Genomic DNA, 22,239 nt, shown 5'->3' with positions numbered 1-22,239 from the left:
AGTGATGGAGGTGCATTTCATTTAAGCCTTCCCAGTTTATTGTGGTCAATGACACTGGAAAGTGATCATTCAATACAACCAATCCCCCTTCACACGGAACTGTTTATGGTTTCATACTTTCTCTCGAGGCTAACATAATAATATTCCAATCGTTTTGTTAAAGTATGCATGTTTTTATTAACATTTTTGTTTCATATTCTTGATAAATTAGTCGCCATGGATGACATTAACAGACGGTTGAACGCATTGACTGGCATTGACATCGCCCAATCCAATTCCCGGTAGTGAAAAAGTGAGTAGATGTCTAGCAACATCAAAAACACTAAAATCATGAGCATTCACGACCAGTTAAAATGAATTGTAATTACTATTAAAAAATATGATTTTAATTGACATTTTGGGTCATGTAGACCTAAGAGTTAATGTCCACTAATTTCAATGACACCAGGTCTTTATAGGTTTGCTTTGTTTAGCTTATTTGTTTTTAATGAGCAAATATAGAGTCATTTGAATTATAAAGGTTTAGGTAACATGGATTAAATCGTGACTCATTTATTGTCTATCCGGAAAACATCTCTGGGGCTGGAATGAATTATTAGAGTTCATAATACAGCTGTCTGATTATAACAAGGTGAAGTTAAAAATGCTAGTGTTTTACCTCCTTTAGAATAAAAAATACACACACACACACACACACACACACATGGACGCAAGCTTGGTGTGTCTAACTTGCTTATTTTATCAGGTGCACTGGTTTCACCCCCTCCAAACAACATGTCTCCCACTCCCCTCCCCATCTTCCAATCAGTCATTCAACATTGTAAATTCTGCCTGTTTCTCTTTTTATCTCCATCACCACAACAACAAACTCTATATTTATGGCTGGGCAAATATATTCATTGCTATTTAATCCATTTGAAGTCGGAGGGCGTAGTGAATGAACATTAGCTTCTTCTGGTAGTGATGAATTTATTAAAATTCACAACAAAAGCATGAAAAGAACCACATTAATGGATGTCTATCGAAGCCTACGACTACGATTAACACTGACATTTACTCCCACTCATCATTTGGCACCAGGTTTGACATAACATTTGCTGGTGACAAGTTTGAGCTATGACGACAAATACTCCCTTTCTAATTGAGACATTGTGAATTTATTAGCCCTTAAAATTCCAATCAGCAATATTTTGATTGTAAAAATGGCTGGTGTTAATCTTGTAATTGATGGATGTTTACCACAGTTCTTCCTGGACTGTTAAGAATTAATAGGACATTTGTACATGATACAAAGGGGGGAATTACTACTTGAAATTAAAAACAGATTGGTTTGCCCTCAATTTTCAACAGTGGTGGAAAACAGAAGCGTTAAAGAAGAAATTACGGGAAGCAGTTTTAAAAACGTACTCTTTGGTCTCTTTCATCTCTTTAAGGAAAGCCTTTACAAATATGTGGGAATTAAAAATGATTACAAACCCATCAAGTAACAATCTCGTTTCAACTCCTCAGAGGGTTCCAAATTCATCTCAACAATTATTATTGGACATATAGTGTGACCCATTAGTCTTGATTAAGCAATGCGTGTAGTCATCTGTCAAAACAGACCCAGCCCCAGCATTAAGTAAATACTAAGTGCTCTAAAATCTGTTTATTTAACTGTCGTGGTTGATGTATCTCCCCCTATATGCATGATTTAAATAAACTAAAATAATAAATGAGTTAATCAGAATGTATGCAGTATCTGTACACACACACACACACACACACACACACACACACACACGAGGTTGTTTTGCATTTATTTACATAGAACAGATTTGTTCATTTTAGTTATTATCCCAGGTTTTCAACAAAAGGACCATTTTTTCATAAGTAAATGGCATACCTGTCAACCTCTGCCGATAACTGCCCTTATAAATGATTATTGATTCCCCTTACAAACCCCCGAAAAAACCTTACAAACACCGTACGAGTCGTACGGTGTTTGTAAGTGTAAGGGGAATCAATAATCATTCATAAGGGCAGTTATCGGCAGAGGTTGACAGGTATGAAATGGAGAAGCTAGCATGATTTTGTTTATTGTTCGCTATTATTGTTCCATCCCTTTTACTCTATTTAATTTATTTTCACAATTACAATTGTCAAGGGTAATATATAATGAAAGGATAAATACGTACAATAATTAGTCAAAGCCAAAATTAATAATGCATGTGAGTATTTTTGCATTTTTACAATTTAATATTTCTAAAGTTACCTTTACGCTTACTTTTGCAAGAAAGAATATGCCGGTGAATTATTGTTTTAGTCATCATTTATTTTAGTACACTGAGTTCAAACGTTTAGATTACATTTGAATATTTAAGTGCAGCTTTTAGCAAAAGATCATTCCCTGTGAGTGAGATAAGGTATAGGCCTTTATAATGTGCAACCATTGGAACATTTATACAACATTTGAGGATTTATGTTTAAAACTTAACATGCCTCAAAGATGATTCTAATTTTAAAATGTGACTACTTTTATCCTGTAGCATTCTAAATATAATTACAATTTCACAAAACCTATGTATTTCAAATTTAGAACAAAAAACAGAAATGAATACATTGTTTACATATTCCTTTTTATTGATTTCCAAGGAAACCCGTCAATCAAACATCAAAACTTTCCAAAATAAAGAAAAGGAGGAGTAGATGCATTCACAATTGTAAAAAAATAAAACAACATTTTTCTTCCACCCAAAATAGGCGAAAAATGAGTATTTACCTGAGAATATTCAAAGGCCTGCGCACACTTGACTTTTAAGTTCATTCATTGTCATCCCCGACGTGTTTAGCCGGCAGCTCGGGGGTCCCTCGCTGAGGATGATGATACTTGTGATGATAGTCTTGCTGCAAGCTGAGCAGGTGAGGCGAGCCCGCCACTGGGTGGTGGAAAAGGGCCGGGGACGTGAAAGCCGCGACCGGACTCACCGGGGCCGAATAGGCGGCGCATTGGGCCGCCGAAAAGGCTTCGATGGCCGGCTGCTGGGACTGCAAAAAGGCCTTGGAGAAGAAGCTGGAAAGAGCCGGCAGAATGCTGCTGACAGGTGGGATACTAGCTGCGTGATGACGATGATGATGATGATGGTGGCGGGGGTGGTGATGGTGGTGGTGCTGATGGTGCTGATGCATGTACGGGTAAAGTTCCACAGCGGGCAGCTGGAGCGCGGGGCTCCCCAGCCCGAAGTGTCCGTGGGGGAAGACGTGGAGGCCGGGCTCGGCGCCGTGATGGTGCTCCTTGTATCGAAAGTGTTGCCGTTTGAAGCGTTTCCTCCTGCGCAAAAAGCTGCCGTTCTCGAACATATCCGACGAGTTGGGGTCGAGGGTCCAGTAGTTGCCCTTCCCCGGGTTGCCGGGCTCTCTGGGCATTTTGATGAAGCAGTCGTTGAGGGATAAGTTGTGCCGGATAGAGTTCTGCCAAGCGGGGAACTTTTCGCGGTAGTAGACGAAGCGCTGGCTGATGAAGTCGCAGATTTCGCTGAGAGTCAGGCGTTTTTTCGGGCTTTGCAAAATAGCCATGGTGATGAGGGCGATGTACGAGTAAGGGGGCTTTACCGACGCGGGACCTTTCGTTTGCGGGGGGCTGCTGCACGAGTGCGAGTCGCGCTCGACATCCGCGGTGCGCTCCTCCAGTCCGGGCGGATCCCCTGCTCCTGTGTCTCGGAGCCCTTCTCCCACTACGTCGATGACGATATCCTCCATGACCTCCGAGCCTAATGTCATAGTAGATGTCCACCTCCGATCGGGTGGGAACAATGTCAACCCCAAAAAATAGTAAATAAAATAAAATAAAAAGGAGAGGGAGAAGTCCGAGAGGTCCTGGGTTTTACGCACGACTCATCTCCATTCACAAAAAAGGAGAGCTCTCGGAGCAGAGCGTGTGCATCACCGCCCACCTTCACCAAATCTACAAAAGTCCTCTTTTCAAAAGTTCTGGAGTCTAAAAGTGTGTAAAAGTGTTTAAAAGTTTGTGCGCCCTCTGAAGGTGTCCGGCATCATCTGTAGTCCATTGCAGTTCTGTCATGCATGTTGTGATGATGATGATGATGATATGATGATGATGTCACGATTCGGACGAAGAAGAGGCTTTTGACCAATGAAAAGGACGCAAAGGTAAACCAAGGGTGTCTGGACCAGTTAAAAAGAAGCACTCTCATCATTTGTCCAACCGTGCCAAGTGGATATGTCGACGTCACTGGTCCATTGAGAAAAGAACCCAAGAGTGCAAAACAAATTCTATTTGATACCCATGGAGGAGTAAAATTATGAAATGAAATAAAATAGAAGGCTAAACCAGCTTCTTTTGGATGATCGCAGATGAAATTCAATTGTGCAAAATTTTAATTTTAGAGGAATTGAATGCCATTATTGTCATTATACATGTTTATAATGGGATTTAAAGCTTCACCATGAAGTGCACAAATAATCATGAAATAAGTAATACATGAATAAGTAGTCAACATAATAATAAATGGTCACATAAATAAGTAGTCGGGTTCAAATATGATAATAACAGACTATTTATTATATCGTTGCAAGATAAAGTGCTCAAAGGGGCAAATCCAAACTCTTATTTTAATAATTTAATCAGAACTTTGATGAAAAATCATCAAATCGATTGGAATGACTTAATTCGCTGTTTTGGAGGAGATATGAAAACAGGTCTAATGCTTTTTTTTGCCGAACCTGAGATTATACATTGTCAATTTGGGGTTTAATAAAAGGGGGACTGAAATTAAGAGTAAGTGATAGATTTTCACAGCTCTGACATGAAAGAGCAATCGGGAGAGGGTTGATGCATTTTTTTGCTATTGTAAGAAGGCCTCTGCTTGTTTAAATTTGACGACGGAAGCCTTTGTTGGGGATTCTCACATTTCCTGCTTCTAATCGTATTGATACCTCGGGGTCAATCCAGGCTGGGTGGGCTATTCCAGACTGTAGCTGATTTTCAAAATTCAGCACGCATGTCTGCAGATTGGAAACAGACCCTCACGATTGTCATTTTCAGGAGAAAGTAGCCAAGTATACATTTCTTTTAATTTTCAATTAAGGTCTCATTTAAAGTACTACTGTTTTAAAAGCTGTACTTTTCAACATCTGTGTTTAACATTGTGTGTATGAGAATATTTGGCCAGTGAGATCCCGGACCCTTGTACCGTGGGGATGGTTAAGCAATAATAAGATGGATGCTTTATGGGCCACTGCAGTTGAAATGTTTTCTTAGCTCACCGAAAACTCGACGGCGTCCAGAGCTTTTGGTCGCAGTGATAAATAAAAGAGTTCGTTTATCATGCTCAGATGTGGAATTGGCTTCAAAGGAGTTACAGGATATGTGAGCTTGTTCTCACACAAAATCTTTGCAGTTTCTTTGGCTAACGCGGAATAATACTGGATGACATACGGCTAATTAAAATGGGGGATTAATCACTAAAACATCTAAAAATGAAGCGTTAATAATCTTACCTTTTTGCTTAATAAACAATTTTATGTTTTTCTTTCATTTTGGGGTGGACTTGAATTTATTAAGTTCATATTTTGGCTTTAACACTTAAAAAAAACTTATGTCTGGTTCTGTCGGACCTGCGCACATGACTGAGTGAATAGAGCGACGTCTTGTGGCCAAAAAAGAGATGACACCTTTGAAAACGACTTCAACTAATTTATCCTCCCATTTAAAACCCCATCTGGCATCTTAGAAGGCAAAAAAAAAAAAACAATTTCAAGAAAATGTATGAAAACAGCATGTGTGTCGTATATTTTAATATCTACATTCCAAGTTAATAGTCCAATCTAACGTAGGCTATTTCTTATACTAGTCTAAATTAAACTGGTCCTTCTTAATATATTTAAATTGTTATCAATTATAGAATAATCATGCATAACAAAAGTTTTAAACTTTTGAAATCAGTATGACTGGAGTTTTGCTTACGTATAATATTATAAGTTGCTGTTAAATATGAATGAATGAATGTTCACAGAAAGTGCAGTAGAGGGAGCCCCAACAACATTTTTTCCTAGAAGCAATTAAAAAAAAAGTCAAACAGCCTACAAAGAATATTTTTCCATTTATGAAGCCCAAAAGTACAGCAGTCAAACAAAGTGCAATTTAAAACAAACAAATAACCAATCAAACGCAATATAGCAACAACAATTAAAACTAAGATATCAAACAAGCCTTTCAATCATTTCATTTTGGAGATTGAACGAACTTTCACTATCAACCCCCAAATAAATTGGACGTCCATCGCTGTAAATGACATCCAATTATTTAATATGAGCAATCTCAGAATAGTGGGAACAAAACCACATTGAACAACCCTCAAACAAACAAAAAACCTGCCTGACTGCCATTTCTTATCAGACTGTTATTTTAATCCACATGCTATATCTCAACAATAAAAAAAGGAACCGTCAAATTTGCTCAAGCTGTTTCTGCAACATACAAGGAACGCACATCATATGTTGAGGTCATGTCTTGACCCCCACCCAGTTTCCTTACGAGTAGAAGTCAGCAGTGGACCAACTGGTCTCCAAATACAGCAGGGTCATGACCCCTGGGATTTCTCTTAGTCAAATTCTGCCTACCTATGTGCCACAGAAACCTCGTACTTAAGCATCACGCATGGTTTTATAGGGTCTCCCTGTAATACCCACACACACACACCAACTGATCCGTTGTAACACCTTCAGCTGTGACGTTAATCACATTCCGCAAGTTATTCCCTTTCCACAAGGGCAAACAAAGTGAACAACTACATTCCTTCACACACAAACGTGCTGCCGCAACCCACCTGGTCTCTTTTTAAACTTTATATACAAGCCGTTGCCTGTGAGGCAGCTGCCATTCTCAAAATAGTTAACATGAAAAAAAAATATCCTTCAGGAAAACCTGGAGATGAGATGGCAAGGGCGTCCCTTTAATTAGTTTGCATCTGAAAAGCAACTCGACTGGTTTTGTTAGTGATTCCTAATAGTTCTTTTTTCATGGAATGTGACAGTTTGTCACCGTTGGCACCACGGCATGACACATGGGCTGTGTTTTAATTCTACTCTGTGGTAAATTTATGACAGCCCTAATGTACCCTGCCAAGTCTGTTAACAGCAGAAGGTGCACATTACATGCATAATGTAATGCAAGTCATATAGGCAGGAGCATACATTTGGTTGCAATGTGGTCCGATGCATGAAACCACGACCACAAATTAAAATATATACGCAAAGCAATTGGATATTTGCCGAAAAATGTTCTGTCATAGTTGCTACAGCCTGGACAGATTTCCTGTTCATCTTGGCGATGGATTTACTATTTGATTTTAACGTTAAGAGGCGAGAATTTCACAAAAACTGTCAGTAAGTGAAAAGGTACACTTTGTAAAGTATCAGTGTCAATAAAGTTCCTATATTAAAGCTGGTAAATGTTTAAAAAAATGTTTCGCTGCTCTTAGGCATACTATTTTGTTACTACATGTACACAACATGTTTAAGTTGTATCAAAAGTGGGTAGATTAACCCAAACATTTTTACTCAAGAGTGGCATTACTTCAAAATAATAATACTCAACGCGAAGTAAAAGTGTTTTACTTAACTACAAGTTTAAATAAAAGTATTCTGTAAAAATACTTAACAGATTAACAATGACAGGTTTTTTTCTCAGCATAACATCATTTATCATTTAAACATTTATTATGATACTGTACTATAAACTACTACATGGCCATATTGGCTAAACTCATTCAATTTCAATGAGAAAATTTTACAGAAAACATACTTCCTACCAAAAAACTAAGCTCGTGATTGAACACCCCGGTGCGATTATCAGACTTCCGACTGCAAGGTTGGGTGTGGTCTCTTATGTCTCATTGTTGTTATTTGTGCAACGTCTCATTGCTCAAACTGGTATAGCCACTGGGAGCATCTCTTAAAAAAATAAACTAAATGGATTATTTATCACTTCTTCTGTTTGTTCCATGTTGTTATTTGTGCACTTCCTTACTTATTTACGTTGTTGACTACATATGTTTACTATTTTTTATTGGTTTAGAATGTATTGTTATTATTTATTGATCATATTTTTGTCCATTTGTTTGTTATTGTTGTTATTTGTGCACTTCACTACTTATTTCTGTTGTTGACAACTTATTGTGTTGACTACTTATTGATTGATTATTTATTTGTCTGTTTGTTGTTGTTATTTGTGCACTTCCTTACTTATGTTGATGACTACATATTTTTGTCAGTTTGTTTGTTATTGTTCTTATTTGTGCACTGCCCTACTTATTTCTGTTGACAACTTATTGTGTTGACTACTTATTTATTGATTATTTATTTATTATTTTTTGGCTTTATTGATTATTTATTTGCCTGTTTGTTGTTGTTATTTGTGCAGTTCATGGTGAAGCTTTAAACCTCATTATACTTGTATAATGAAAATAAAAGCATTCAATTCAATTCCTTCACAAAACCTGCTAAAAGAATGCTTAGAAATACATTTTTCCTCCAAAAGTTGTTCAAGTAAATATAAAGGGAGGAAATGTAATGCTTGTGTGTTATATTCTATAGGATGGCACAGCTGCTCACCTGCTAACTCGGGACCCCACAAGTGTTCATTCAGCCCACAAAAAACCAAAAAGAACATGTGCCTTTGCTCTAACAGTTGGCAGCACTGAATAGTGAAGTCATGAAAATGTTCAGAGGTGGAAAAGCAACCAGCCATTACTAGCATAACACTCTTTTGTGACTGTGCAGCCGGAAGCCACAAGTCATTTGCGCTAACGTAATTTCACTCGGAAACTGCAGTAAAGGGAAAACAGGTTGTAACATGATGGCATATTGGCTGAGCATTAATAGCCCTGAGACATTTTCAACTGAAATGCCGCCGGTCGGGGCAGTTTATTGAAATAAGGCTTAAGCGGTATAATACCGTGTTTTCCTCACGTGTGGGAAAAGGATGAACTCAGTCTGAAAAATGCCCAATGACTTTCCAGTTATGAGTAGAATGGACATAAGGCCACAGTGTCAGTGTTTATTGTTATCTTTTTAAGTCAGGGAAGAGCCAAGAAAAACATCAATGAAAGGAAAGAACTTATCTTTGGTGTCTTCTCCAGCTGTGAAAGCATCTTCCGCTCTGACAGAATTCTGTTTTTCTTCCATTAAAATCGAGTTGACCTTGAAAATAAAAATGCAGACATTAAAATTTGGACTGGGTGCCTCTGTATTTGGTTCAATTACATTACACAATTCTACACTAGCAAAAATATGCAACTGTGATGCCAATGAGTTGTATTTTTTAATCATTAGTTCTAGTAGGTTTCTATGCTGGTCTACTAAAAGATTTTTTTTTGGGCAACCAACAAAAAGGAAAAATATGTATATATTCTCTTTTCAGTCATCTATTTTTTTTCATGTATTCATTTTCTATTCCATTTGTACTCGTAAAGGTTTAGGGGGTGCTGTAGGCTGTCCAGGCTAATGTTGGGCACTAGACAGGGGACAAATATTCTCCAATTTTTGCAGTACAGATAATTTACATTTTAATTTTGTGAAAAAATGAAGTCAATGTAGCAGCACATGGTTTACTTTCAGGGGTTACAGAAAATGATGCGGGGGCCAGATCTGTGCCCCAGAACCACCACTTTGACACTCCTGGGTTAGTGGGACAGGAATTTTAAGTGTAAGTAGATTACATTGTTTTCTTTTAGGGGATATACGTAATTACATTTCATAAGTAATACACGCACTCAACGCTATGTAGACATAAAAGTGCCAGTAAATGATTCATTGCCTTGACGGTGCTTGACGTCCAGTGTGACTACCTTAATCGACTTTTGACCTCTGATGCGTTGCTATTTATCACACTGGTCCATTTTAGGGTGGACATTGTGTATGTGTGCCTGCTGTGACATTTAATCCTTTCGTGAAAGGGGATTAGGACTGGTATCCAGCACACGTGATCACAGGACAATAAAGACATTGTATTTATTGTTTTCGTTGCGTGTGGTTTTATGTTGGAGGGGTCTTTTTTTTCTTAACATTTTCAACGCCATTGACGGTGATAGCCAGCCAATCGTGTGGCTCTTTTCATCATTTAATTGGCTTCCAACCCCCCCTATATCATATTGGAGGCCAGAACTAGGATGTTAATTGGACGTCTATCGCCGGCAATGGAACCTATTTACTTGACCGACACAGCCTTTGGATTTAATTTGTTAATTGAGATTATAAATTCATTTTCTAAGTGGCTCTTGCATCCTTTGATTATCTCTATGTAGTTCTAGAAAAGACGAATTTGGACAGTCCTAATAAATAAAATGATATAATATAAAAATACAAATGACCATAAATACAGAAAATGAATCAATAAAACTAATTTGTAAAAAATGGTACACATTTTAAAATGACCATGGAAACATGAAATTGCCCAAAAAGTAAATAATTGGAGTTCAAAACAACATTTCTGCCAGCAAAAATGAGCAACTGTGTATGTTTTTCATTTTTGGGGGGCTTTTTGGGGATGTTTTATATCCTCATAGGAATACAGCTGTAAGAGAAGAAAAATGTGTGAAGAAAATAAAAACAAGTTTCCATGCTGACTCATGTTCAAAGTCATAAAAATCTAGTGGAAAAATCTTCGAGTTCAGAATTTTATGTCACAATAATGACGGGCACTTGCCGCTTCAAAAATTATCTATTTTATCAAATTACCATGTATAACATTTGTGACAATCGATTAAGGTTTAGATGTGGAGATTGTATTCACCGTTTTATATAGTTGTGATTTATTATTTGTGAAATACTTGCACCGGTTTCTTTTTTTAAATTCATTTTTTATTATTTAGCAATAAAAATCACAGGATACTAAAATCCACACATGGCATGGGGCGCTATTTCCATACATTCTTGTGTGAAAAAAAGAGTTTTGAAAATGCCACAAGATTTTTTTCCCCTCCTTTTGAGCTTTGGGTATAATAAGACAAGTCCTGTGAGAGGAAAGTAAAACTTCAAGTTAAAAATGATTTGAAGGCGAGTGGCTATAAATCACTTATGTCAAGCCAATCCATTTCCTCAGACCACATTTTAGTGGCAAGTATGTAATATTTCATTCATACCGCTCTGTTAAAAGTCATTCTGGCCGTCATTCAATTGGTTCAAATTGTACCCAGCATGTTTGCAGGGCAGCAAAATCGTGTGCAGTAATAATAGTACAACTTCATACAACTATTATATGACGACATGTCACAATTTACGCACGCTCACTTCTAAGGATGACCACAATATGTTTTGGAACACTGTAAACACATTGCAAAATTTTCTATGAAGAACTAATCACATTAATAATTAACTAATTATTAAAAAAAAACATTTAAAAATGAATGAAGTGAATTGTTGTCAATGGCAGCCAGTGTTGAACTTCCAAAAAAGTAAAAGTACACAGAACTAATGGAACAGAAACATAAATCATAGCCCCAGAAATGATGACGATATTTTAACAAGGACAGGACTAAAATGAATCCCCGTAAAGTCAGAAGCAAATTTCCCAAGAGTATTGTGTACGGTATAAGCGTTTTATGGTATGCACATGTACAGTGCATCCGTTTTTTGGGGTTTGTTGGCAAGTGAGGCGTGATTAGAGGGTGGCACTGAAGTGTTACCCTCAGGCGAGCACACCCTGTTATTTTCCCCGCCAGCTCGTGCTCTCAATGGGGAGGGTGGGTCCGTGACCTCCCTCCCACGCACAACCACAGGAGAGGGAAGCGGCTCTTTTAAACGTCCCCAAAAGCTTCCCTGGAGAAGACGCTGTAATCACAGGCCCCCCCATAATCCCCAAGGTTAACTTCTCAAAATTCTGCATCTTTCCTCAACAGTTCCATCGCGCTGGGGGATCTGAACTCTCGACCTGGACGCTTATCTTTGACGATGGAAGGCAGTTATTATAATAATAATAATAATAATAATAATAATAATGAAATACTATGAAATTTAAACCCAAAAATATAACATTATAGCCAGACTATTTATGTTCTACTTCAACATATTCATTGTGTGAGGATATAGTTTCTAATCTTGCCATGTTAAGACAAAACAAAGAAGAACTGATAGCCTTAACTTTACTTATCTTATCAGGAAGTGCACTGCTCTGTTATATATCCTAAAATAAAACCTACAATGGATGGGCAGATGTCTTCTGTTTCTTCTCCTAAAACTCCACTAAGGATTTTTGATGTAAATTCATGTCGTTATTCATTAATCCAACATAGAAGATGCAAACACACCAAATGCACGGACACAGTTGGTGAAGGAAAATTTGAAATTCAATCAAAACGACATTTTTTTGCCAGTCATGATGAGGAGATTTTTTCCCCAGAATTGGCCTTATGACCACCTTCCTACAGCTGTATCCTAAAAAGTAGAAATTAAGCAGTAAGCAGTTAAAGGTTAAATAGTTTGGGGGAAAAATAGTGACAAATACTGGGAAATGACTTCAGAGCAGTTCTGCCTGCCACTACTTTTGTCTTGTGTGTGGGGGGGGTTCAAACTATTGCAACACATTTGTATTTAAAGCTTGGAGCTCAGCTTTCCTTTGGGACAATGTCAGGATATGACTTTTCGATGACAAGTTGCGATAACGGACCCTTGTGTGTCAATGTGTGTGTATGTGGTAGGCCGGGCGGAGTGGGTGCTCCTTAAAGGATGTGGTGACAAAGCGTAGAGATCATTAACAAAAACAGTAGCTAACTATTGGATTGGACAGTTAATGGGGGACCATAAGAGAGGTAAAAATGAAGTATTTCAGTGCCACTGACAATAATAGATGGCCAAAAAATTTGGCTTTTTTTCATCCTGATGCAAATTGAAATGAGTTTTTCGGTAGTACATGTCAAATCAATTTGAACTGGGAGGGCTGGACGCTAATGCTCATCTTTCACTGGCTATTTGACACCAGCTAGTAGTTCAATGAGTGCCCTGTAAAGGGTCAAAGGTTAGATAGGTAATGAAGGACGTTCTATTTAGATATCAGCTTGTAAAAAATACCGCTATCACTTATGATTTGTATTTCAAATTTGATTTTTCACATATATTTTATAAATCAGTCCTTTTAAGATTCAGAATTAAAGCAGAAAATGAGGTCTGTTTTCATGTGATAGAAGGGCAAACTTTTGCAATTCTTTTTTTGAATTGTTATTTCTACTAAATGTGATCCACAATTTGAATTTTTAAATTTTTTGTCCAATGTAAAATTTGACTTTGAGCATTAGATAGCCGTGTCAACTGCAGGCGTATTTACAACCGACTACGCATTGATATCCATCACACATCTGCAGGGCTGACCAGAATTTACAGTACGTACCTGCCCCATTTCCTCCCCTTTCACGGGAAAAGCGGCTCATCGGTGGCCACGCAGTCCATGTGTTTCCTGAAATACTTGCAGTAATACGCAAACACACATCCTACTGGGGGGATTTTATCTGCTCCCAGAGTCCACATCAAGGCCAGGGACTGTCTTCCCGAACAATGGCCGCTGGAATCTCACTTTCTGTTTTGCTAAAAAGAGAAGAAAAAAAAGAAGAAAATCAGGTAGTCATTTAGATAGCTCTATCTCTACGTCTAGACATACAGGGCATGGCAGTGCTATCACTTGTTGAGACAATGCAGTGTTACTACGGATTCAAGTGTCTCTGAGCCCAACAACAAATAGTGTGTAAAGATAGGGAACGGGAACATTGTTTAAGGGAATTTAGAGGTTAACCCTGCCTGTCAAAGCTAGTGGAAAAGTCCTAATTATCTTTCAGATCTGATGCCTGTGTTTTGGCATAAGGTTAAACATTCATTTTTAGAATAAAGGAGTATTTAAAAGACAATAGTGCTCAAATGGGGATGAAAACTTTTATAGAAGTGAGTGGAAAGAACAGGAAAACTTCACACGGGATAGCCAATGTTAAACACAATTTAAAAATGAGTAACGATAAATACAACGTTTGGCCAAGAATGTCTTTGCACCTAAGACCCTTTTTTATAAAGACCTAACAGTAAAAAGACCCTTATTTATTTTTTTATTAATTCTCTTAAAAATAGCTTAAAAAAGACAAATTGCAATTATTTCCCTTATTTATTCAACATGTTAATTAATGCTTATTTTAATTAAGCCCCCCCCAAAATTATTTAAATGTTGGTTGTAATGCAATTTCCTTATTTATCAACATCAGAGGGTTATTGAGGGCTAGAACTATAGTACATTCCTATTATAATTCATTTCAAATAGAAAAAAAATAATGTTGCTGATGAAAAACATTTGGGTGTTAACATTTGCTATAGTGCAAATGTGGCCTATATGATGTGTTCGTCAAGTTAAAAAAAACAGTTGCAGTCAGACCGAAACGTGTAAATAATAACTTCCTGAGAAAATGCTCTGCAAGAAGTGTTACAACTTCCTTTCTTCCTCTTCTCATCTTTCATCTTAGCTCAGAAGAATTCATGTGGGCATTGTGCAAAATTCCACAGGCTGTAATTGGTCTAGCCTTTCTGCCCCCACATGTGTGGCAGAGAAATTAAAAGAGGGGGGGAGAAAAGGATGTGGTGATAGACAACTTGCAAACATTCACTACCTCGACCACTTTAAGTACGGCTGCAAAAAATAACCAGATACAGTATAAATGTGCTGTAGCAAAACAGTCTCTACAAAAGTAATTGATTAACGACATTTGAGGTGCACTTTGAAGTGGGGTAGAACTGTTTTTAACACCTTGCTTTTCACCGTTAAAACTATAGTGGATTGGACGCCTAGTGTCGTCAAGTCCCTGAATCAAAAATGTGTAAATGGAAAAAAAAAGTCACTAGCTCTAAAAAGGGTTCAAAAGGTTAAAAGCAAAGCAATTGAGGCCTGCATGTAGGTATTATGTTTTGTGGTGTGCAAAGTAAAACACCTACTCCACCCAAAAGCCTTGTGAGTGAATTCATATTTTTATATATATCAAGTAACATGGGCATACAATTTAGTCAAATGACCACATTGTTTCTACAGTGTATATATATGGGCTACTGCTCGGCCTAATGTAGCCTAAAATATTTATTTTTTAATTGCACACAGACAAGAAAAAGCAAACGGGAGTACAATTTAGCTCTTTGTTTTTTGTCAGTGGCCTGGTTCACACTGCTCTTTGCCATTTCTCATCCCACTGCTTTTCCTGTATTCGCCATTCATGCTCACATTAGTGTCCGTGTCATTGTCTGTGCTCAATGCCCCGACGGTGCCGGCGCTTGTGACTCAGTGGCGATGATTGTTGTCTCTTGCCCGAAACGACGTGCTTGCGTGCGAGTTTCCGAGTGCGCGCGTAAATATCTGCGTGAGTAGTCATTCTTCTGTGTGATGATGGGGCCCTCCAGAGTGAATCAGTTCTTTTCATTTCCACCCTTCACTTTAAAGAGGAGACTTACAAAAAACGTTTTCCTATTTTAAATGGAGAACATTTGCTATTTTTAATTCATTCATTCATTTTTTCAATCGCTTTATCCTCACAAGTGTCGCGGGGGGTGCTGGAGCCCATCCCAGCTGACTTTGGGCCAGAGGGGGACACACACCCTAAAATGGTGGCCAGCCAATCGCAGGGCACAAGGAGACAAACAACCATTCACACTCACCCTCATACCTAGGGGCAATTTAGAGTGTCCAATCAGCCTACCGTGCATGTCTTTGGAATGTGGGAGGAAACCGGAATACCTAGAGAAAACCCACACAGGCCCAGGGAGAACATGCAAACTCCACACAGGTGCACCGACCTGGATTTGAACCCAGGACACTTAAATGCACTTCTACATACATTAGAATAAATTAACATTAATTCAATTCTAAAGTTTAAAGGTCATAAGTCAGAGCTTTTTATTAGCTGTCTTATGTGGTGACCGCTGTCTCTAAAAGGGTTAAAAACAAAATTATTTTATCGTGTGTGTAACAAAGATTTAGCTTGTTTAATAATTATATGCAAACAAAAGAAAACAATGAGCTCTAGAGCATTTAAATCCAATACTTAGACCTTAAAAGCCCAAACCAGCCAACAATTGTTCGCAAATTAAATGTATTTAAACTCTGAGCTATTAATGGGCCCTTGGAACAAAAATACTGCAAAATATCAAACATAATTTGTCACAAGTATCACATCTATATGAGACATCAGTTTTTATCAGGGCAAAGATATCACATTGCTCAAATTCCATGGATCATATATGAAATATCAAGTGTTAATATCAACCAATTCCTACTAAATCTTGAATCTATGTTGAAGGTCTGCAAGATAGGTGAAGATACTTGATGAAAATTTTGAAAACTTTGAAATTAACCTCAATCATCGTGCATACTACCAATATCAAACTTATCTTATTAGTTGATCCATCAGTATGCTAGTCCTTTTATTCTACTGGCTTTTCGTTAAAGCGTCTGAGGTAGAAAAACTTCAACCCTATGGACACAAGAAAAAAAATAGTTCTATAATTACGGGCGCTCGAATGTGAAAAGGTAGACCGACCTGGATTTGAACCCAGGACTCCCACAGTCAGGCCGACGCGCTAACCACTCAGCCGCCCCGAATCCCGAATCAAATGGGTAAAATATTTTGTGTAGCAGGACAAGATAAAAAAGCTCTGTGTGATGAATTGGGAGAATCGCAAGCAATGACCTTTCAACTTCATCCTCAATCTTGATTCCCTCAAAAGAGTGGGATAGTTTACTCCTTCCATATGTCAACCAGACATTTCTCTTTGCTGCTCGGTCTCGTCAAACAGAATACTTTCATCCTAACAACACACATGCCAGTGGGGGCTTGGATTCAACTGGTTGGAAGCAGGAACATCTCTACAGCTGCAGGAATTCAAAGGGAGGGGGGGAAATAACCTCAACTCCCTGTCATTCTGGCATAAGTTTTCCCCCAAAAAAACCTTTCCTTTTAAACAAAAACCATCATGTCTGATGCAAAACCTCATTCTTTTTGAAACCTGTAATTATCTATTTGGTTATCAGCAGAGGCCTAAAACTAGTAAGGGGGGGATTCATGCATAAACATGGGCTTCACCAGAGATTGCGAAGAGACAGAAGGGAAGGAATTAGGGGATAATTGGATTGAATTGATGCAAGACCAGGACACTGGTGCCGTTTCCTATGAGTATCAGGCGAGGAAAAAAAACAAGGAACCTCACAAGCTAATCATGCTCACAACAGCAACCATATGTCCAAACAAATGACCTTCCCTTAAAGTGACATGTATTTCCATGACCTTCTGACAGCTCATCAAAATAAACAACGGGGGCAGACGGCAGTCATCAGGAAGGATCAACAAATATGGAATAAAGTCGGGTTATTTGGAGCTGGAAAGTGTACCGATGAGGTAGCTTTTGGCTCCCTGGAAACAGCAAGCTGAACCAAAATCAACCGTTACAATACAGCCTCAAGGCTTATGCTGGGGAGACATATTTGTGCTTGGTGTTTCCACTCAAATTGTTCACATAGCTTCATGTCCACGCAACACAGCTAGCTACAAGTTTCCGTTGTCACTTGTGTCACCCTTACCGCTTTGTAAGATGACGTGATTATTTTTGGTAATTATGGAAAAAAAATAACTTGGAAATGTTAGGTCATGAAACATTTGGAGTGTCCTATACACCATAAAATGTGATGTCAACGAATGAGATGCCAGGTCTCAACAATTCATTCATTCATTTTCTGTACCGCTTATCCTCAGAAGGGTCGCGGGGGGTGCTGTAGTCTATCCCCTTCACTCTCACATTCAAATCTAGGGGCAATTTAGAGTGTTAAACCAGGGATTTAGTAGGAATTGATCATGAGCCTGGTCTATATGTACCTCTGATGCATTATGGGTTTACTGTAGACTGGTGAATTACACATGTTATTCACTACACATACATCAAATTCATCCAATTGTGACATGTTTTCCTACAAAAAAAAACTGTGTATACATGTGTGAGCATGCACACATTCTAATGAAGCGTGCACACCAGGCAGAGCAGGTTTTAATAAGTTCCAGTGGTCGGGTACGGGCGAGCCAATAAAAGCAAAACATTAAGTAATTCAACCCTTGTATAGTCTGGGTTATCAAGACTATAAGCGCCAAAGACAAACGACCGGTTCCGCTGGTTATTGTAATGACGATCATACTTTCACACGGTTTTCACTTTGCTTTTTTTCCCTTTTCAATCACAGGAAATGACTTGGTATGGGGAAAAATGTGCAACTGAACGCATCTTAAAATGATTAGGGATTCCAAACCATACGACCGGAGAGGAAAAAGCAAACCATTAATTAAAAAAAAGCCTTACGTCATTTATCCTCTTTCTACGGTGAGTGGAATGATTTGATCTTGTTTATAAATAAAGTTTAGAAGCACAGAGAAATGTTTTGTCAGAGTTTTTTGGATGGGGTAGTGATCTCCTACTTCTTGTTGTTTACATGGGAAACAGTCAAGAAACTAAAAAGGGGAATAACAATACTTTTGGTTTGACTTAAGTACAGGATCAGGTTGGCTGATGGGATTGGGTGGGTGCCAGCTAAAAGAGCCTGCCAGTTCCCCCTTCGTAGGCCCCTGTCACAAAGAAGGGTTCCAGGCTAAAGAGGTTCAATAGAACATAGAGTTCCATTATGAGAGGAATTTGCAACTCTGTATATCCCGTTAAAGGGAAAGTGACTATTTTTTGGGTAATTTAAAAGTTTAAAAAAATTCAGATCTGGAATCCATATAGTATGTGGACATCAACTGAAATATTGGCACAGCATACGTGAGCTGCAATGTGACATTAATGCATGTACATATGTGGAGACAAGGCCTTAATTATGATTATCTTTTTTAATTTAACCATTTTTGTGCATGTACATTTTTCATGAATGACTAAAGTTAAAATAAAATAATTAAAATGAATATAAACCTAATTACAGTCTGGTTACGGCCCCGAATAACGCTTAAAGTTGCTAAATAATATATAAAATATCATAAAAAATTAATCTCTATGTTTTTAATACAAATATTTTTAATTGGTGTATATAAGGATTTAATGAACATTTTTATAATTGCAATTTTGCCTTTAATATTTAAGCTGTCATGAAAAAAATATACAAATGAATAACAAAGACAATAAAAAAATAAGCATGAAGAGAAAATAAAAAGAGAATATTTGCAGTTCAATTTGATAAATGTAATTTTTTTTTTTTTTTTAAACTAAAATAAGGCAGTAGTCACTATTAAATCATGCCTACCATTGACAAGATTAGACGTCCAAATCATTCAAACTAGGAGACCTGGGGAGACCTGGCTGTTATTTGAGTGCTATTGATTATATATTATCCAATAATTGGATATTTCTGCCAAAACAATCTCCTGCAAAGAATTTCATTTTTATGTTCGACAAAAACAAACCTAAATACAGTTAAAGCTACTCATGGATAAAATTGCTACGTACATGCAACAGATAAATTGTAATGTTCTAAGTAAATAACCCATTTGTACACGTGCAATTCTGTGGAATCCCAAAATACATTGCAAAATGGTCACGGGAAAGGAGTTCACCACAATCTCTGCAAAACACAGCCAAGTTAAATCCTGGAACAACATCTGTACTCCTGTAAGAATCCTTGCCTAGTCCCATGTCTGATAAGAATCAAAATCTGCACCAACCACTGTTGTGTTTGCATGTGTAAATATCTGTTTACATGCATGTAAAATCTTCAAGAGCCACGCCAAGTACCCTAAAAATCACTTTTACGTCCATTTGTTAAACCAGCCATCGTCTGCAGTGAGAATACTCTACATCATTTCCTGAATTTGAATTAGGCTACCATTGTTTTACTTTTCTGTGGGCCCCAAAGCTCTCATTCACGAATTAACACGCTAGGGGAAGTTATTCATCACTTTGTGGCGTTGAGGATAGTGAATTTAAACCCGGGATATCAGTTTGGGATATTCGGAAAAACAACAAGTCGATCCCAGGATGCTGCATTTTCCCCCCAACATGACAGTAAAGAAGAATTTATATGAGCGCCAGGCCACAATCCTCAGTGCAAAGAAAAGAAAAGGCATTTGCAGAAATCTCCCAGATCTCTCTGCTTCTCATGACCCTACCCGCCCCCATTGCACAGCCTTTATTCTCGCCCGAATCTCCTCCTTCTGCCCTCCTCGAGAACTCCTTTTTTTCCCTTTTCAAACTCATCCCCGAGTGCTGCTATTTGAACAAAACGTGCTTTCATGAAATCGAACTATTCAAATGTCAATCCAACGGTTAAGTGTGGGAGAAAAATGTACTGCCAAGCTAGCTGAAGGACCCCCACGTGACACCTGCATGCCTACAAACTGTAATGAACAAAATATTGGGGCGTTATCAGATGAAGTTAGGCTGAAGGTTAGAGGTTGATGGTTCAATGTGGCAAAATGCCAGCTTGAATTAATAGAAAGCCACCATGGAGTGATATATGACGTGTTTTGGTCACACAATGGGATTTGTGTATGAGAAAGAAACTGTTAAAAGTTAACATTTGCAGGCAAGTTTCATTATTGAAATAAAGCTGAAATTGTTTAATTATTGGAAACACAGGACAAGATTCAAATTAGTAGATTGAAGCAATATTTACCTTATTTGTTGTAGATGTGCATCATTTCAACTGTGAATTGTTCCTCTCATGTTCATAGTTTAACCAAGAAAACAGTTTTTAATAACAAACAAATCTAATGAACTTCACCTGGTGGGGAACACCCTGAATGGGTGGCCAGCCAATCAGAGGACACAAGGAAGCAGACTAACAAACATTTCCTTCCTTTGCAGGAAAAAAAAGTATAGAAATAAAGGCATTATAATTACAATACAAAAATGACAGAGAAAAATGTTTGAATTACAAGCAGACAAGTGTGCATTTACAAAACTATATCAAATTAGATTAAAAATATGATAACATACACATACTCTGTATACCACCATGCCACGTCTACTACTAACAAAAATGTTTAAATCTACTTTCTGATGTTTATGAGGTCCATTTAGTGCAGACCTTCAATTTCTTCTTCACAGAACAGTTTTCCCCTTTTACTAACAAATTCAAATTGCTTCCAGAATTGTGGGTTTTTGAAAGAAGCATAAATAAAATCTCCCCGCACAACAGCTGCTTTTGTGGCGATATCATACTTTCCAGTATTATGAATTATGCAGTCAATAAAAAAGTTTAGTTCTTGGGGGTGTAGTAACTCTTGTTTTTCCCAAATTCTCTTGCAAACAACCCATCATCTTAATAGTGCAAACATGAAAGTTTACATAAGATATAAGGATGTTTGTGTTTGCATATATAGACACATAGTCACATATGTTTAGTGTATGTCAAATGAAAATGTTCCCAAGAGGAAGTCATTTCCTGTGTTTATTGATGCCTTAAAATCCCCAGTAACTTTAGCAACAATCGCCCCCATGCCTCTTGTAAAAAATAAAAAATAAATCTACTCGCTGAATACTATTTTTACATCCATAGTTTTCTGCGAGGGAAAAAAGAAAACAGTAATGTTTAATCTACAAACAGTTGCCATTAGGCAGACGGATGAAGAATACACATGCTAATATGAGTTTACATTGTAAAGTATACACAAGTGTAACATGTTAATTAATTAATATAGTATTAAAATACATTTTTTTGCCAATCAGATTTTTTTTTATAATCGTTGTCATTTGATAGTTAGCATAGTCTAAAATCGGAAATATGGGAGAAATTATAAGTAATTAAATTTATTGCTTTGGTTCAAAGTAAGAAGTTAAATGTTGGACATTTTAAAGCAATTTGAATAAATTTCTTGCAAATCGGATTTTTTTTTTAAAGCTTGTGATTTTATAGTTAACATAGTTAACATAGTCTAGAATAGAAAGTTGGTAAGAAACTCAGATTGATTTTTGTCATGTATCAATTAAAGTCTTTTAAAATTACTGATTCGGTCTAAAGTGACGTCAGCTTTTTGTTGTTGTTGTTGAGTAACTGATGATTGAAAAGCGAAGTACATTGAGGGTCCTTGTACTAAGTGACGTATACAAACAAACAAACAAGCATTTGCGCCCCCGTTGTAACAAAAAGTGTCTCTACGCAAGAACCAATAGAAGGGCTGCTTCCAACTGTGTTTCCATTCTGTGTTATTGCGTGGATTTGTTGACCTCAAGGGAATCAATTTTAAAAAGCCAATCTAA

At 37.5% G+C, this 22,239-nt stretch overlaps 1 protein-coding gene and 1 long non-coding RNA gene across 2 annotated transcripts; both read right to left on the bottom strand.

The window, feature by feature from the left end:
* Positions 1-2,520: 2,520 nt before the first annotated feature.
* foxd7 (forkhead box D7) lies at positions 2,521-4,669 on the bottom strand. Its single transcript, XM_077619321.1, has one exon. The coding sequence runs from the start codon at positions 3,757-3,759 to the stop codon at positions 2,803-2,805; it is 957 nt and encodes a 318-aa protein (XP_077475447.1). The 5' UTR covers positions 3,760-4,669; the 3' UTR covers positions 2,521-2,802.
* A 3,861-nt stretch (positions 4,670-8,530) lies between these two features.
* On the bottom strand, positions 8,531-20,762 carry LOC144089175 (uncharacterized). The gene is made up of 3 exons (XR_013305027.1): positions 20,654-20,762; positions 13,382-13,575; positions 8,531-9,201 (listed from the first exon to the last, which is right to left on the bottom strand). It is a non-coding gene; the product is annotated as an uncharacterized LOC144089175 (long non-coding RNA).
* Between the last annotated feature and the right edge of the window lie 1,477 nt (positions 20,763-22,239).

This window comes from Stigmatopora argus, chromosome 14 (assembly GCF_051989625.1).
Source record: "Stigmatopora argus isolate UIUO_Sarg chromosome 14, RoL_Sarg_1.0, whole genome shotgun sequence".
Lineage (NCBI taxonomy): Eukaryota > Metazoa > Chordata > Actinopteri > Syngnathiformes > Syngnathidae > Stigmatopora > Stigmatopora argus.
The sequence above is the reverse complement of the archived record's forward strand: the minus strand, read 5'-3'. Positions and strand labels throughout refer to the sequence as shown.

Excerpts from the sequence above, each read along its gene's own strand:
- foxd7 (XM_077619321.1), bottom strand. The coding sequence starts at position 3,759 with ATGACATTAGGCTCGGAGGTCATGGAGGATATCGTCATCGACGTAGTG.